Raw genomic sequence first — 18,026 nt, 5'->3', positions numbered from 1 at the left:
CTAATTCCTTTTACTTACCTGACCCTTTCCCATGAGATGTGTATTTAAATATCAGTTATTCTTGTTCTACAGTTTTGGATAATGAAGATGATTAATTGATTGTGCTTAGATTTTTGACTTGCTTTGTTTTCAGTGTTGGAAAAATACTGGTTTTACTTGACTTACCTGGGTCCAGAAACTTTTATTGTTATTCCATTACCACTTTCATTCCAGATCATTATTGTTGTGATTCAGATACCTTGAAGTTTCTATTTAAACTCTCTTTACTTTGTCCAGTAGCCATTTGTCAGTGCTAATTTTCTTAGTTTGTTCCTGCTGTTCCTCACACAGCCGTGGAGTTAGTAGGAAGTTGGTGGCTTGATTATGAAACTTTTTGTTTAGTGGTCGGCTTCCAAGGTTGCTTGGAAGCTTGCACATTTTCTGGGTTGCATTCCTGAAAGTCACAAAAGGTATATTCTGCCTCAGCAGGATTTATGATTGTGTCAAAGCTGGAAGTGATGACTTGGAAGTCTGTTCCTGATTTTGAAGGAGTCTCCTATCCGCTTGCTAGCTGGAATTCTGTGTGGAACCTGAGCGGTTTCTCTGTCCCCACACCAGAACAAATTCCTTCTTGTTCTATAAAAATGAAGTTTGTTTTTATAGATTTTTCAAAACTGGAAGGTTCTTCATTTTCTCACGCTCTCTTCAGAAAATAAAGTCCAGTTTTTAGGACCCTTAGTTTTTAAAAGTATACTACATTTTATTGGTGAAGTCTCGTTTTGATTTTTCAGTTAAACTCCTAAACATTCCTACTTTTGCTCCTGAATTGCTGTGTGCCGTCGTTGCAGGCTGAATGTGCTGCTGAGGAGCCCAGGGTGCTGTGCATAATCCAGGACACCACGAATTCCAGGACGGTGAACGAGCGCGTCACCCTGAACCTGCCCGCCTCCACCCCACTCCGACGGCTCTTTGCAGACGTGGCTGCCAAAGTGGGCTACGTGAACGGCTCCTTTGATTTGATGTGGGGCAGTGGAGACAGTGCCACTGACACGGTAGGGCAGCTGAGCTTGCTGCTTCCTCTGGGCAGCAAGCACTTCACAGTGCAGAACACCTCCCTCTGTGTTGCGTGGTGCTCTTTAATTCCTGTAACGTTTTGTGCTGATGGCACTGTGTTGATTTGGCTGAATTTTAGTCTCAAAGTGTGCTCTTTAATGATACATCTGTTTAATCATTAAACAAAAACCAATATGATCATTCAGATGCAATATTAGTTTTTGTTATCAGTATGTATTTTTAATAATAATACAAGGATAAAGTGTCAATTTCCTGTAGTCTTGTTTGAGAAATGTTTTCTTTTCAGCAGCAGCATGTTGTGTAGTGAGTCCTGATGTTTCTTAGACCTATCTGAATATATTTTAAAAAAAATTTATATCACTCCTAAATCAGTTTTGATTTTAGTTAATATTATTTCTATAGATGCACCTAGAAAACTTTCTAAGATTTGTTAAGAAATAGACATTAGTTTATTTCAGGTCATGTTTATGCCTGCTGAAAGTAATTTTTTCTTTCTTCTTTTAAAGAAAAAAAGTGTGTGCATGCTATAGAGGACACTGGATAATGTGATGTTCACAAGAAGCTTACAGACTGGTGTCTGACTCCTGAATAGATCAGCCAGCTGTTAAGATTAACTAACTGCATTAGACTGTAATGTTTCTTAAACTGTTCCCAAGTTATTTACTGATGATGTGTGTTTTGTTTACTGGATAATTATTTATTTTCATGTGGTCTTACTGTGTCAGCAACCACATCAAGCAATGTACTTTGATGGAATCTCTTAATGGCACATAGATCTGTTTCTAAAAAGTGTTGTTTCTGTTGTTTTTTAGCAGACTGTAATAGATCAGAACAGTGACAAAACCATTCTTGATGCTGGTTTTGAGCCAGGGAAGAAGAACTTTCTGCATTTGACAGACAAGGATGGTGAGCAGCCTCATGTAATGCAGGTAAAATCTTCACTCAGCTACATAAGTCCGTGTTGTGGGAGAGGTGTGTATACTTTGTAGTGCTTGTGTAAGATCAGAACATGAAATAAAACTGGGCTGAATATTTAATCCTGAGCTTCTTTGGGAACCTTCTCAACAGACTTTGACTGTATTTACATCTATATTCACATTTCTCCTGAGTGGGACCAATTCCATTAGTAATGATTTGCTGTCATTCTGTTCATGCTCATCAATATTTATGTGGTGTTTGCTGCAAGCAATTTTCTAAGGTTATATAATTAATTAATCTTTGACACATTCAGAGATAAGTCTTAACAATACATGTTTAATCATATATCCAATCCCTTTCCTCTGGGTATTTGAAAGCAATGTTCAGCCTTTCTGGCAGAATTCTCAGAAATGGCAGCCCTGCATTGACATCAGTGAGCTGCTTCCACATATATCTTTAGGGAAAAATGAATGAATAAATAAATAAATAAATAAATACAACAGTGGGTAGAGTTGCTAGAAGCCACTCTTTGCCATAACAAATACTTCAGAATTTTCTGTTTCTCAAATACATGATGCACACAGCTGCAATATCCTCAAATCAAGGATTAGATAGATTAGTGATATATTAAGATCTATTACTAAGCTCTTGTATCAGCATAATGCTGGCTTACTTAGCCTTTGTTGGGGAATTTATTTACCTGAAAAAGGGGGAAAAACCCCCATGTGTAAATAATTGTGCCCAAGATCAGAATTTAAGAGTAATGGAGTGAAATTTGTGTGTCTGGAAAAAATCTTATTCTATATTGCAGCGCAGAAAACTTGAGGCACAGGAGATGCTAAATTGCCAACTTGCTTATTGTGTACATTGTAATAGCATATTTGGTTGTGCAATGTTCCAAAGGACCCTTCTGTCAGTGCTAAAGAACAATGTGTCAAGGGAATTGAGAATTTGGAAGGCAGAACTGAAGTTACACTGTGTATCTGCAATGTTGAAAAACTTGTGTAATGTGTCTTGCAATATTGGTTTCTTAGCCGCGAGAGAAAAGTAGATCTTGTAGGTACTTCAGTAAAAATGTGTTGTCTAATTGTGCACACCATGGGCGTGTTTGTGTTTCCAGGAGGAGTCAGGTACTGCAGAGGATGGTGCACAGGAGAGATTTATAGGCCCCCTTCCAAGAGAAGGCTCCATTGGATGCACCCATGACTATGTCAGTCAAAGCTATTCTTATTCTTCAGTCCTGAGCAAATCAGAGACAGGTATTTTGTTCTCTCTTGTAAAGGCAATGCTGGTTTGTAATTATTTTAGCACATTTTCAAATAGCAGCACCTCAAGATTTTTTTTTTAATAAACTGCAATTTATTTTAAAAATACCCACATCACTGCTACATTTTTTTATTCATGTTTTTTTATGGTATTCTCCCATCACTTTAGAAATGGAAGAACTGTGTTCCATCCTTTCCTTCCCTGGGACAGCGTAATTCAGACTCTGTCAGGGTCCTCCTTTGCTGGTGTGCTGCTCATCCCTAGTTCATATTCATATTCAGGCTTGGATCAGCCCAGCTCCAGCTGTGTTCACTCCCAGCTGAAGGAGGACTGGATACCCTGTTCCTGGAGGGGCTCCTGCCACATCTCTGCTTGGCCTTGGAATTCCTGCCAGGGGCTGCAGGTTTCCCTGCCTCCAGGGAGAGGAGGCTTCCCCTCTTGGTGAGGCTCCTCCTGCATCCCACAGCCAGCAGCCCCTCCTGGGGAGGGGAGTGCCCTGGGTTCTGTGAGCTGCCCTGCAAGGCAGGAGGAGACGCATATTGCAGCTGGGAGGAGGGTAAAGGTGCTGAGCAGCCGCAAAGCTGATGCTCTGTTGCACTACTTCTTCACCTGTTTGAGGTTTTTTTGGCAAATAATGAAGTTTATCTGCCTTTTTTTTCATTTAATTAAACTGAAAAGATGATTTATATAGTGCAGAGTAATAAATAAAGTACTAATGTTCTGATTCAGTCTCTTCACAGAAAATGCCTGTGTGTGAAGTAGCTGCCTTTTCATTACTAGTATGGTACTGAGATTATTTTTTTCCCAAGAATTTTCAGAGTTTAAACAGGCATTTTTAACTCTTTTATTGTACCATGCTTCAGGATATGCTCCTTGCATATCAGTTGTTGCTAATATTGCATATTTTGGAGAAAATCGTAACATTACAGCTTAGATTAATATAAGTAAATAATTTCATTTTCAGCTAGTAAAAATGACAGTGGTTTAGTAGTTCAGTTAGTTTTTTTAAGTAGTTATTTAAGGGGGAAGGGTTTAGAATAGTAGTGTTGTGTGGGCGCTTGGGATTTACTTTTTTTATATCTGATTTGAAAACAATAATAAAACCAGTGCAGATACAAATTATAATAACATTATTACTAGGATACTTTTAGCAGACATAAAGCAATAAGCAAGCTGATACACAATTGATTCTTAGAAAATTCTAGTTTATTCTGTAAAATATTTAAATCTGCTATTTTTTATACTTACCTACATCCCCATTAGTGTAGTATTCAGCATTAAATACTGCTTTTTAATGTGATCAAAAAAACAGCTTCCTGTCATTCAGGAGAACTATTATTCTCTGTTGCTTTCAGAAATTGTAACATTCCCTTCATTTATAGTGTAAATAACAATAAATAACAACAGATGAATGCAGTTCTTAAACACTATCACAGAATTGTTTTCTTGTCAAGTGTTTTAACTCTTGAATGATGTGCCATCTTTTTGCATTATTTCCATCTCATTATTCTCATATTTTTAGGTTATGTGGGGCTGGTAAATCAAGCAATGACTTGCTACTTGAACAGCCTTCTGCAAACACTTTTCATGACTCCTGAATTTAGAAATGCATTGTATAAGTGAGTATATAGAATCAACAACTTCTTAAATTTGTGCTGGTTCATATTGGTAGGAGACCCTTTGGAATTCCACCTGTCAAAATTGGATACTGGAAATCATAATGAAAGTCAAGCTGGATGGACTTATAAATTATATCTGCTTAAAAGCTTCAGCTTTTCCATAAAATATAAGTTACTGGTTGTAGTATGGATGCTTTTTAAAGAATCTTGAAAACATCAAACTGAAAGTTAAATTTGATGCTAAGTGCAGTTCATGTCTGTACAGTGAATGTCTTCAAAATTTTTGGTTTTATGTTTATATATTTGAAGAGTATCATTGCCACTTACTGCAGAAATGGAAAGCAACTGCATTTGACTTCTCCCAAGAAAGAGAGCTGCAGTTAAGCTGTGACATGGCAGACCTGAGATATAGTAAATGTTGATTTAATGCCTTTTTGAGTAATGTTTTCAAAGCAGGTTTTATTTGTCAAATATCTTGTGTTCCAAATAGGTGGGAATTTGAGGAATCTGAAGAGGATCCTGAGAGGAGTATCCCCTACCAGCTTCAAAGACTGTTTGTTTTACTGCAGACCAGCAAAAAAAGGGCAATTGAAACAACAGATGTTACACGGAGTTTTGGATGGGACAGTAGTGAAGGTAATGTGCAGCTGTTAATCTGCTGTGGGTTGCTTCAGCTGCTGCCTGCTAGGGGCTAAACTGTTGTTCATGGGGGAAAACATCAGAGTAAGTAAGAGTAATTAATAGGATCGACTTTTTCAGTGGAAACAATATAGCCTACATGGATACTTTGTTGTGCAGTGTGTTTGATTGTTAAATAAATGACATCTGTGAGTTTTAGGCTGTTAAAGTAAAAAGCATTATTTTTTTGTAATTAAACTGTCATTACGCATGTAAAAGGTTTCTAAAAAAGTAATGCTTTCTAGGAAACTTGCTTTTGCTTTGAATGTCAAATGCCCATGTTGCATTTCTGGAGTTACCCATAGTATTGTCTACTTCAAATCAAGCACTGTGTGTGTCTTTTTTACATTTGTGTGGGGTAATTTTGCTCCATAACCTGTTGAGTTTTCTGTTAGTACATGATGATGAGAAGTGGAAGTTGGGTTTTGGAGAATCGGTGCGAAGTGAGACAGAAATCAGAAACAGTTTGTTTTGTAGCAGGGTACATTAGCAGTTCTGTATTTTTCAGATGTTCTTGCTTGTGTACACAGTTCTTGTTTATGTGCAAACGTAGTGAGCAAGCTGGTTGCTTATTTTTCTGGCTTACATTGAGAGGCAGCTGCCTGTAGAATTGAACACTGGCCCAGCAGTGAATAGGTAGTAGTGTAGGTACACACTTGAACTAATGAATAGTTTCTTAGGAAGCATTCTCAGGCTGCAGCCAGTATTGGGACTCACAACATCTCCTGTTTTAACTAATAATACCTTCAATTTCTAACAGCATGGCAGCAGCATGATGTGCAGGAGCTTTGTAGAGTCATGTTTGATGCTTTGGAGCAGAAATGGAAGCAAACGGAGCAGGTAAGCTTGGAAAAACTGTCTTCATTCAGTGGTATAGTATTGTGGGCATCTGTTGGGGTTTCTAATGATTGTAAAAATCATTTACTTAATTTTAAATACCAGGTTATTGAAAATTTGTGTTAGTTTCCAGTTTTCTGGTTCCTTGATAATTCCTGATAGTTAAGCTACTGTGATGTATGACTTTGAAGGGTGTGTTGCATCTGTTTTCCTCTCCCAATTAAAAGTGGAATATTCTGCACTCTGGAATATTATACTCAGTCTTTATTTGAAGCACAGAAAGTGACTGTGTAACTCCTACAATAACTTCCTTGCTGTCAGTATTTATTAGGCTTTGTTGTGGCCTCTAGAAGCTCAAGCTCTCTCTTCTTAATGCAGGAGAAAGTTAAGAATATATTCCTGGCACAGGATACATTCTGATAAATGGCCACCTTCTTGCAGGCCAGTTTTGGTAAATAGGAGTAATTGGTAAATTGTCTCTGGAAACACAGGAAAGGACTGCAGGGTCAGTCTGTTAACAATGTCTGCAAGATCAGGCTCATTTTAAAATTCACTTTGGTGCTTTTGTAGTCACTTTAGACATGACCATAAAGGACACTGAAACTTTTGTTTGATACATGTTTTAGGCAGGGGAAAGTAAGAATTCAGGAGATGGATGTCCTGCTGGGGAATGGTATTTTAAATGTGTAGCCGTGCAAGTAAGACTTTAATTGACATAAAAGTATTTTCTTGTAAAACCAAAGAAATACGGTATTGGTAATTTTTAAAAAAATCCCTGTTGCTGCATCTGTCTGTTTCAGGCTGATCTTATAAATCAACTGTACCAAGGCAAACTGAAGGACTATGTGAGGTGCCTGGAGTGTGGCTACGAAGGCTGGAGAATCGACACGTACCTGGATATCCCTCTGGTCATCCGGCCCTATGGCTCCAGCCAGGCGTTTGCTAGCGTGGTGTGTACTATTATGGTCCTAATAGTGCATCCATACACACATAGAATACATAATGCCCCAGTGGTAGAATTGGTTCCCTGGTAAGTATCATCCTAGATGCTCCATCTTGGGGTGTTCGTCTTTGTGCAGTGAACCAGCTAGCAAGTTCTAGAAGATTTTTCTTTTTTTTGCCTTTTTGGTTTATTTTTTGTTTTGGTTTTTTTTTCTTTTGCCCTTCAATGAGTCCTACTGGTGCATGTATAAGGGGATGGGAAATGCAACTTCATTGCCTTAGGGCTGCAGTAATCAGTTATTTTCTTCCTGATAAAATCTTCAGCATTTATTTGAGAGATTTTTATGAGATCACAGAGTTTTATTTGGGTTGGTTTTTTTACTGGCACATCTGCTAAATTTTCATAGCTTTATTGAAAGTTTTAGTGAAAGAACAGGACATTGACATAAAATTTTTACTTTAACTGCCATGTTGTTGCTGTGCTTTTTAAAGGTCACTTCTTAGATACCACATCCTTTTAATAAGCAATTTGAGGATGATTCAAAAATCTTATTCTACGTCAATGTTTGTAGTCTCTTTTGCTCCAGCTTTACTGATGCTGGCAAGCATAACTATTGCTTAGTAAATCTGTGGAAGTTCTTTTGTTTGAGTTTTTCCATCCTGAAAAAAAAGTATTACAAACGGTGAAATTCCACAGTATATTATGGATGGAGGTGTGAGGAAGAATAAGAATAAATCAAACAAGTCTTTCAGTAAAGTTTGTTTTAAACAAACACTTGTGTAATTGGCTTGTTTATTAAACATTAAGTATTTTTCCTAACAGTGATTCTGTTAAGAATTTTTAGAGTGAATTTAAACTGCAGTATAGCTTCAAAGTACTTCATACTTTGAAACTTTAAATACCAATATTGAGAAGTAGTAAAGGTGAGGGAGATTGATCTTGGAAAAAGAATTCAAGTTAGTAATGTCCTTCAAATTCTTCTTAAGATTGCATCAAAATTTTCTGAAACTGTCCAGCTAATTGAAGCTGTCTTAATACAGATTGATATTTTATACAGATGGCTTCCCTTTTCACCTTTTAACCCTAATTTCTAGCAGTATGCCCTGAACTAAATTTTATTTGTTGTAATTTTTATTCAGTAATTAGATTTTTATCATATAGTAAAAATAATGAAAAATTCAGTTCATATAGTTTAATTCTGCATTTAACAATGCATTATATGTCTCAAATGGAAAGGTTTTTTTCTTCAATGGACAAGTCTGTAATGCAATGCCTAAAAAAGACTTTGTCTATTTGTAAAAACAAAAACTTGAATAAGGCTTAAAGATCAGATTACTCTTAACAGTATATGATATTTTTCCTTTCAGTCAGCATTTACTGGGTTTACTTGATAGAGGAGTGTAGTTTTAAGATTTTTTGTTACACAAACTTACATGGTTGCAACTTGTATTGATGCTTCAATTTTTGAGCTTTTTAAATTCCTATTCTGATTACATTCAGTTGATTCTCCTCCCTGCATATGTATGATCTATAGCAGATGTAATTTTTAGTTCTGTAGTCTGCAGCAGTGGGGAGATATGGAGGATACTTGCTTTTGGAGAAGGGAAAAATCGCCTGTTTCTAAATGGAATTCTCTGAAGGTAGTATCCTCCATTGATCCATAGATGATGTGGTTTAGTAGGGGTAGGCAAAAGGGTCTGAGAGATCAAAAACTTCACACATGCGCTAATAGGGCTTATGGAAGGGAATGTAAAACTTTTTAGACCTTGCTAGTCAGCTCCTGAGGGAACTTGCAGCAGGCGACACAACCCAAGATAGGGGATCTAAGGAGGATACTACCTTCAAAGAACTCTAGTTAGAGGTAAGTGATTTTCCATTACTTTCTAATAAGAGAGAATGGATGGATGAGCCTTGAATAAGGTTAATCTGTAGAATGCTATTTAAAGGGCATTATCCCACTGTTTGACATTGTGTATTGCCAAAGAAATGCAGATACTTGAAATGTTGCATTAATTTATACGTGTATTACTTCTCAATGCATGGGGACCTTGAAGAACTGGGTGGGATAACGTCACGCTTTCTTTATTTCTTACTGTGAACTAATTGTGAAATTCTTCAGTGTGGTCTTAAGGTTTGCATTTGGAATTTTTCTGATTTCCCACTCTTTCCCTCAACTCCATGTAGCGTAGCTGCAAACTCACTAGGGCAGCTCTGGGGCATTGAGATGTTGTCAGTGTGTGTGTGACTCAAGATGGCTTCTGAAAAAACACTTAATGTAATCTGCATTGTTCAAGGGTATGGTGTAAAAAAAGCCCTGAATCAGGCTTTTCTTGAGGCCAGTAGAAATGTGGGCATAAAAACATTTGGCTTGTTTCAGGAAAGTAAACAGGAGCAACAATTTGCCTTCTGATTTTTGTAGGTACTAGTCTCTTTCTGAATTTAACAGCACTAGGCATAAGCTGAAAAGTTTTGCAGTAAAAAAAAAATATTTTGCAGGATGAACAGTGGAGAGAAGGACGCAACTGGAAACTAGCAGTGATGCTGAAATTATGATACTAAAACAGTGAGAGTTGATTTACAATACCAGAAAACTAGTAATGATCTAAGTATTCTGGAGGTGTAGCCAATGCAGTTGTGTTTTGTTAAGTATTGTTAGTTTTCAAGGTCTTTTGTACCATAGCTTTTCTTTTGAGAGTGTAAGTATATGTACAAGTAGTCCTTCTTAGGGCAGAAATTACTTTGAACTTCATGTGAACTTACTTGGTGGTGTCCTTGCCAAACTGTTGAAGGCAGAATATGGATGATGTGATAATTCCTTTTTGTTTTTAAGGCTAGATCAGTAACAACGAGGTCTTGTATTTTTCATTGAACATACTCTTTGAGCACAGGCAAACTGATGAGCTCTGAAAACCTGAGATGGCAGTTAGTTTCTAGCTTTTTCCAACAGCAGTTCTGCTTAAATGTCATTTGTTGTGTAAGGCTTCATAAAGGTCCTGCTGCTCCTATTCACAAGTTTTACAAATTTACACATTTACAAATGCTTGCAGTATGGCACTTGTCAGACTGCTGACTAGATCATAATGCATTTTTATGGGGGGAAAGTTCTCTGCAGTGCCTCTATTAAGACAGGCAATAATTAGGTTGAATTGTTACAGCATTTTAGTGTGCTAAGTGATAGAAATCTCAGAATATTAAAAACTGGATAAACTCAGAACTTGGCTGGACAAGGCTCTGAGCAATATGCTTAAAGTTTGACCTGACTTGAACAAGTGATTAGGATCAGATGATCTCCAGAAATTTCTTTCAGCCTGTATTGTTCTTTTGATTCTTTGAACTAGAAAGAAGTTTAAATAGCTTTTGTCACCCTAATCTGTAGCTTGATCACTTAGGCTTTATTTTGAAGTGTGTGTGTAGGGGATTTTGGAAATGCTCAGTGACTCCAAGGGTAGATAACAGCTGCCACGTTGAAGGTAACTCCTGAGGTAACACTAGCTTCTGGTGGCACTGCCGGGCAGGGACTGTGTGCTGAGAAAGGCTGTGCAGCTTGGCAGCTTTGTCCCTGGTTTTGCTGAGTGAACTGTCAGAGCAGAGAGCAGTGAATTGGGATTCACTGAATCAGGAACTCCTTAATGCAGGAATTGTATTAAGAAACCTCCTAATCAGCAGAACTAATCTTGGTGTAAAGGTTATGTAAGAGGCAAGAGAGTCAGTTTGGGGAGCAGCAATGGTCATTATCCAAGGATTGAAAAATACAGGCTGTATATACAGCCCAAAAGTAATGGAGGTCCCAGGAGCTTCAATCAGGCCCTTCAAAGCACAGCTCACTACGTGTGCTAAGCAGTGAAACCTCGAATTATGTAATGATGCTTCATTGCCTTCTCAGGAGCCTAAAGCATCATCACTTCTTGCCTTATGTAAAAATTTGTAGGGTGTTTCCTTGTTAAATTGCACATCACGAGTCTACATAAACATTACACAATAATTTATGTCCCATCCTCCATATATTCCCATTTGTATTCGCATTGATACATGAGCTGCAATTTTTTTTTTACACTTGAAAAACGTTTTTCTTGCCTTAACTGGCATTTGGCTCACAAGACAGTTCTGTCACTGACTATGATGTCATTATGTGATGTTTTCTGATTCATGTTTTCTGTGTTGGCCATTAACTTTTGTGCTTTCACTGAAATAGTTGTGAATAATAGTCAAAATACAGCAATGCATTTCTTCTGCTTTCTTTTTAAGCAGGTTCTAACTTGTTTAATCTTTTTTCTTACTTTTTAGAATGAGATTGCTCACATTTCAGTACATAATCTTACTAAACACTAGCTGTCTGTGGCCCTGGAGTAAAAAGCAACTCAGTTTCTGTAGCGTTTAGGAAGTAAAGACATAGACAGCACTTCAGTTCAGACTCTGAAAGGTTTTCACATGTCTGGAGAGTGCCCAAGAGCTGTGATTTCAGGCTGTTCAAAAGCCTTTCTGGCTGGCTCAGAAAATGGGAAATTGAGATGACTGCCTTCACTGTACAGTTGTTTTATGGAGTTTGGCAGGTCTTTCATTTGTGGATAGTTGTCACCTGGAATGGTGTCCACTTTTTAAAAGTCATTTCTCCTAGAATAGCAACAGAGCTTTTGGAAAATACTTGCTTTGTTGTTCTTGCTGCTTGCCTCCATTCTTGGAAAGAAAGAAGGGAGGAGGGAAGAACTGGGGGCTTTTGTGAAGAACTTGGCATATCCTTAATTTGTTCCCAAAGTGGGATTTGCCAAAAACACAATTTAGATACCAGTTGTAGGTTCTTTGCCAGCCATGTTATGACTGCTGAGTTCACTCTGCCCAGTTAAGCCCCTTCTTACTTACTCTTCAGGGAAACAGACCTTCATTAACACGTGATGACTTTAAAAATGCTGTTGCAAGTTGCATTTGTTTTCACCTCCATGGCTGAACAAAGAACTTTTGGCTTCTACTTGGAGTTCAGAAACCTGGAGCCTATTGGCTTGCAAGCTGACTGGGTTATAGGTTTTAACTTTGAAAATATCTGGATAAAATTCTTTAGTGAACCCATCTCAACACTCTTAGTGAATTCTGTTTGAACAAGTGTGTTCTCAAGTACTTACACCTTAATGTGCAGTGTCATTGCTGCAAATTGTGTTAGGGAAAGGAATAACAATCAGTTTGGTTGTATTTTGAATATTGATTGCTGTAGGGAGGAGCAAAATAGAAACCATTGAAGTCCTGGGTGTAAGCATTAGTGACAGAACTTGTGGAGTTTTGAACGACCCCATACTAGGCAGCTGTCAGAAAACAAATTCCAGTTACTGCTTCGTTGCCTGATAAGGTTTAGGTAGGAAACTACTTCTGTCTTTATAGGAGATGACCTTACCTGATTCTCACTCCTTTGGGAGCAAAACTCAAATACTCTTCCCTCTGTCCTTTCCCCAGCTTTCACTTAAAAATAGGATCTTCAAATGTAGTTTCCTGACCCTTGGTAGAACAGGACTAAGGTTATCTTCATGCAGGGCACTGAGAAACTGAGTAACATTTTTTTTCTGCCACTTCCTCTTTCCCCATCTAAATATCAGATTGGATCTCTTGAGAAAAACTCCTTTAGAAATGCAGAAGAACCATCTCAAAATTCTGGGAGAACAAGGACAAGGCAGGGTTTAAAAATAAGCTCATTTTCACAGCAGATGGCTTTACAGACATGACTAAATGACTAAATGTGATGTGCAAGGTAACAGGAGTAAATGTAACTATTGAATCGAAGACAGTTGGGATTGATCAAATACTGTATGAGATACAGTTAACAGTAATTGTGATTTTACTGGGTAGAAATGTTGATTTCTGGTCATGCTTACCTAAATATTGTGTCTGTACCAAAGTTTGTCAATCAAATTTTGGTGGTAGATTTAAATGAATTATTTATATGTGTTTGTAATCTCATTGTAAATTTATACTTGCATAGTAAACACTCTTTAAAAATGGGGCAACGTGTTTTTATTCTTAGGAAGAAGCACTGCATGCTTTCATTCAGCCTGAGATCCTTGATGGCCCAAATCAGTACTTTTGTGAGCGATGTAAGAAGAAATGCGATGCTAGAAAGGTAAAGACCAGTCAAATGATTTGCAAAAATTACTTTTAATAAATACCACTCCTGATAACAGGGACATAATCTTGTCCTTGTTTCATTTAGGGTCTGCGGTTCTTGCACTTCCCGTACCTGCTGACGTTACAGCTGAAGAGATTTGACTTTGATTATACCACAATGCACAGAATTAAACTCAATGATCGCATGACTTTTCCAGAGGAGTTGGACATGAGTGTCTTTATTGATGTTGAAGATGAGGTAAGGTATTTGGTTTCAGAGAAGAGCATTTGACTTCCGTCAAGTTTCTCATTCAGAAAGTCAAAATTCCAGTCTTTAACTATATTATTCATCTACATAAAATGTTCTTTAGCTGTGCTAGTGCTATAATTTGAAGATTTTAAGTCTGTCCATGGGGTTTTTTTTTAAATATTGCAGACAAATATGTTCTCTGTAGTTGGGGTTCCAGCTTCCATAAGAAGGCTGTTTCAGATTTCTTACATCTTCAATCGACAGATTTGAACACATGAGTCTCAGGGCTTCTACATATATACTGCAATTCCAGAAGGGAAGATTTATCTGAAACTTGTGTCTGAATAGTGTTGGTCATAAGAGGTGATGTAAATTTCAAAACTGTGAATACTGAAGGTAGTCCAGAAATCATTCTTAATAAATTTCTTCCCTCTGAATCACCATGTAGTGTATACTGTAGAAATAAGATTTACAAAATTTATTTTTTCCCATCAGTCTTCTGGCTTTTACTTTTTGGGTTTTAACCAAAATTCATGTTGTGCAGTTACATTCACCAAGAGGTATTTACTGTGGGTTTTGCATTGAAGACCAAAGTAATTCCTCTAATTTCATTCCTGAAAACATTTATTGGCTTGCACTGGTGTAAGAGAAGTACTGCCTGGATGTGCACATGGAGAGGCTTTTCTGGCTGCCTGCAAACCCTTGTCTTAGGAAGGATCCCATGTAGACAATTTGATACCTCTCAGAGTGAGTGGGACAAATGACAATGAAGATTGAACTGGGAGAATAGAACTCAGATAAAATTAAGGACTGTCAGAAAATCAAAACAATTATCCAGAGTCAAGAGAATCAGGTAAGAGATGAGTATACTGAGTGAGCTGCGTTCACTGTGTTGGTGACACCTTCCTGTTGAGCTAGCAGAACACTAATCAGTCCTACTGTAATACCATGGCTCAGTCCAGTGAGTTGAAATGGAAAAAAAAGTCTTTGATTGTCATTGAAAATATTTTCAGTCAGTTCTGATCAACAGGGCCACGTTACAACAGATTTGTTGTTTGGTATCAGACTTCCAGGTACTGAATTGGGATAGCTAGTGAATGGAATAGGCTAGTAACAAATATAACCTTGCCAAGTCTGAAAACTCCTAGTTACTGTTCAGTTGCACACAAAGCCCAGGAATACTGAAGAGGTGGACTGAAGACACCAACAGAAACAAGTCTTCTTGGTGCTGAATTGCAGAGGTCTCTAGTTTTTGAGGAATTTGATTGCTTCATCGAGTGGATTTTTTCATTTCACAAACACTGTTATTTCCTCTTCCGTGTAGCTTTTAATGTTGTATAATGTTAGTGTGTATGTCTTATTTTTAAGAAGTCTCCTCAGACTGAGAGTTGCACTGATAGTGGAGCTGAAAATGAAGGCAGTTGTCACAGTGATCAGATGAGCAATGATTTTTCTAATGATGATGGAGTTGATGAAGGAATCTGCCTTGAAAGCAATAGTGCAGCAGAGAGGATCTCTAAAGCTGGCAGTGAAAAGGTATGATAACACTGGGTGTCAGAAGGGTGGGCAGGAGGCTGGAAGGAGGGACACGGCTGGAAAGGCTGCTCTGGATTCACCACCAGCATATTCCATGCCAGATTCCCTGCTGGGCACCACCATGCTCTGCAGAAAAGACTTTCCGAGGTTGCTGTTGTTCAGAGACTGGTTGGGCATAGGTCTGCTGGGGGGAAAGGGGTTGGGGGTGTGTGAGTAATGCCTTTGCATCACTGCACTATTAATTTTTTTTGTGTGTTTCCTTTATCTATTAAACTGTCATTGTCTGCAACCACAAGTGTTGCCCCTTTTGCTCTTCTGATTTTCTCCACCATCCCAATTCAGGGGAGTAATGACTGACTGGCTGGAGGGATACTTTGTTCTTGGCTAGGGTCTACCTACCACAAATGTAAATGAAAAAAATATAATTAATTCTGATATTGAAGGTGAGGTGAGAGGTTGGAAGTATGTGAGTTTATTTGAATTTTCAAAAACTGACATTACAACAAAGGAAAAAAAATCAACTGATTTGGAGGTCACCTGAGATACATAAAGGTGTTCCCAGCTTGTCAGACCGAGAATTTCCAATAACATGTTTTGCCAGCAGACCCTTAAACTGAAGACCTGTTTTGCCTTGTGAGCAGTGGTCTTACTTGTGGCCAGCTGTCAAAGGTCTACCAGATTTAGCTGCAAAAGCATCTTGCAGAGTAGTACGAGAAGATTGGGAACTTCTGATCAGTTTTATAGATGAAGTGAAGGGTCATCTTAATATAAAGGAATTAAATAGCAAGTCAGTCCAGGGTAGCAGCCACCCTGCTGTGGGCCATCAGGGTTGGTTGGTAGAAATCTCTGATGGACTTGGTTGAGTTTTCATCAAAAGTTTTGAACTTTATGGTAATGTCTACAATATGTACTTCATGTATTGTCGTTCTGTGAACTCATCTGAAATTAGGCCAGTAGCTTTCATTCAGTCTTGGTAGAAAGCTGTTTGGCTTCAGCTGGTACTTTTGTAAAGTAACAATTTTAAAGGCTGACTTGCATGTTAATCTGCGCATCTGGCCCTGTTTGTATTTGCCTTGAACCATTTGAGAGGGTTTTTTTTGGTATATGTTCTGAATACTGTCAGTTTTAATAGGAAATGATGAAAAAATTAATTCCAGTCACTTGACTGGGACAAGATCAGAATATTTTAATGTGTCTGTAATAGAAGTGGGATGTCCAAGTATTGGCCAGTTATTTCATACTACTTGTTCTCAAGGCAAACAAGCTGTCAAGCCAAGCTTTTTGGTTTGGATATCTTAATACTGGATGTGGGATATGCTGAGAACATACAGTGTTTCTTCTACATAGTCTAAAAATATCCTTGTAACACTTGTGAATCAGTATGGTTCAGTTTTATTTTTTAATTTATATGCAGCACTGAGGTCATTTGCTTAGTGCCCTGTATTTCCATCCATTTATCTATGAAAAAAAAAAAAGTGTATAACATCAAGTGTGGAGAGGGGTGATAGCAAATAGACCTAAGCTTTGTAGCTACAAACTTCTGAGTAAAGTTTAGCAGAGCTCTGGTTTTGTTCAGTGCCTATTGCATTAATTAATTTCTATTACACAAATCCACTCTTTACATCCAACTGTTTACATACCTGGGTTTGTGTCCTTATTTTAAAACTTTTTAAAATTACCATTTGTTTAGCTTTTATTCACTGGGTATGTTTCACACCTTTTTCTTCTCTCCACAGAGTTCTTTGCTGTATGAGCTCTTTTCTGTCATGGTTCATTCTGGAAGTGCTGCTGGTGGCCATTATTATGCCTGTATAAAATCTTTTAGTGATGATCAGTGGTACAGTTTTAATGATCAGCATGTTAGCAAGGTAAAAATAGTATTTTTAGTTATGTTTTCTACTCATAAATGGACCAATAAGTTTCTGTTTTATGGTTTTCCACTTAGCTGCCCATAAAACCAGTTTCAGTATATGTATTTCAAGTATTTCCTTGATTTCATCCCCTCATTCTAATGTCCTGCCATATGCATATGTTTCACTCATTAGCTTAACTGATTTCTAGGGGTTTTGGAGAGTTTTTATTTATGTATCTATGTATTTTTGTGTGGTGGGGAAAGGAGTGTTTCTCCTTGGCAGTGGTGGTGGGATGGTTCCTAAAGAAGCCTTCATTCATGTACAGACCAAGCTGTATTTTGAATTTTGTCCTCTGTATATGTGAAGAGCATTTCTTGCTTGGAGAAGTGTTTGTAGATCTGTTACAGTCCAGGCTGTGATGTTAAACCTGTCCAGCTGATGGAGGTGTTCCAGCTATCATCCATAGGTACTACTGCAATCAGGAACCTGTATCTTTCTCTCTAAGAAGTTCCCACTTTAAAAACTAAAAAAGTATGTTTGCATTGATTGTAAAATAGAGATGCAAATCACTTCAAAATTGTTTTTAGAAGTCAGCAAATAAGCAGAAATATTTTTATAATTGGAATTATTACTATAGTGTGTTGTGTAATGCCATTATTAATATAGTGTGCTGTGTTCCCTAGTGAGAATAAATGCATCTCGATTAGTGCAAGGTACTCAAGTAATCATTTAATTGATTTTCTGTTAGATAACCCAGGAAGATATTAAGAAAACATATGGAGGATCTTCTGGAAGCAGAGGATATTATTCCAGTGCTTTTGCTAGGTTAGTATTACTGTAATATTACTTTTCTTTCTGGTAGTATTTTAGTGTAATGATATGAACGGCCAAAGTGCATATGCCTATCATGTTACCTTAAAATTATTAGCAGATGCTTCAGATAGTTTTAAGAACCACCCTGACTGCTGTCTCAGATCGTTAAAATAATA

At 37.6% G+C, this 18,026-nt stretch overlaps 1 protein-coding gene across 4 annotated transcripts in view; it reads left to right on the top strand.

Annotated features, from left to right (window-relative positions):
- Window positions 1–18,026, top strand: part of USP47 (ubiquitin specific peptidase 47) — a 50,516-nt gene that overhangs the window by 16,540 nt on the left and 15,950 nt on the right. For 2 of the 4 annotated variants that reach the window (XM_084208497.1, XM_084208499.1), the window contains 12 exons: window positions 828–1,031; window positions 1,869–1,982; window positions 3,092–3,230; window positions 4,760–4,856; window positions 5,347–5,492; window positions 6,295–6,374; window positions 7,172–7,321; window positions 13,319–13,414; window positions 13,505–13,657; window positions 15,017–15,184; window positions 16,921–17,052; window positions 17,786–17,862. In XM_084208497.1, the coding sequence (XP_084064623.1) occupies window positions 828–1,031; window positions 1,869–1,982; window positions 3,092–3,230; window positions 4,760–4,856; window positions 5,347–5,492; window positions 6,295–6,374; window positions 7,172–7,321; window positions 13,319–13,414; window positions 13,505–13,657; window positions 15,017–15,184; window positions 16,921–17,052; window positions 17,786–17,862 (1,556 nt within the window). Of the gene's footprint in view, window positions 1–827; window positions 1,032–1,865; window positions 1,983–3,091; window positions 3,231–4,759; window positions 4,857–5,346; window positions 5,493–6,294; window positions 6,375–7,171; window positions 7,322–13,318; window positions 13,415–13,504; window positions 13,658–15,016; window positions 15,185–16,920; window positions 17,053–17,785; window positions 17,863–18,026 lie in introns of all 4 variants that reach the window. The other 2 variants (XM_084208500.1, XM_084208498.1) reach the window with 2 other exon arrangements.

This window comes from Fringilla coelebs (genome assembly GCF_963513975.1).
Source record: "Fringilla coelebs genome assembly, chromosome: 6".
NCBI lineage: Eukaryota > Metazoa > Chordata > Aves > Passeriformes > Fringillidae > Fringilla > Fringilla coelebs.
This window is presented reverse-complemented; position numbering and strand designations above follow the sequence as displayed.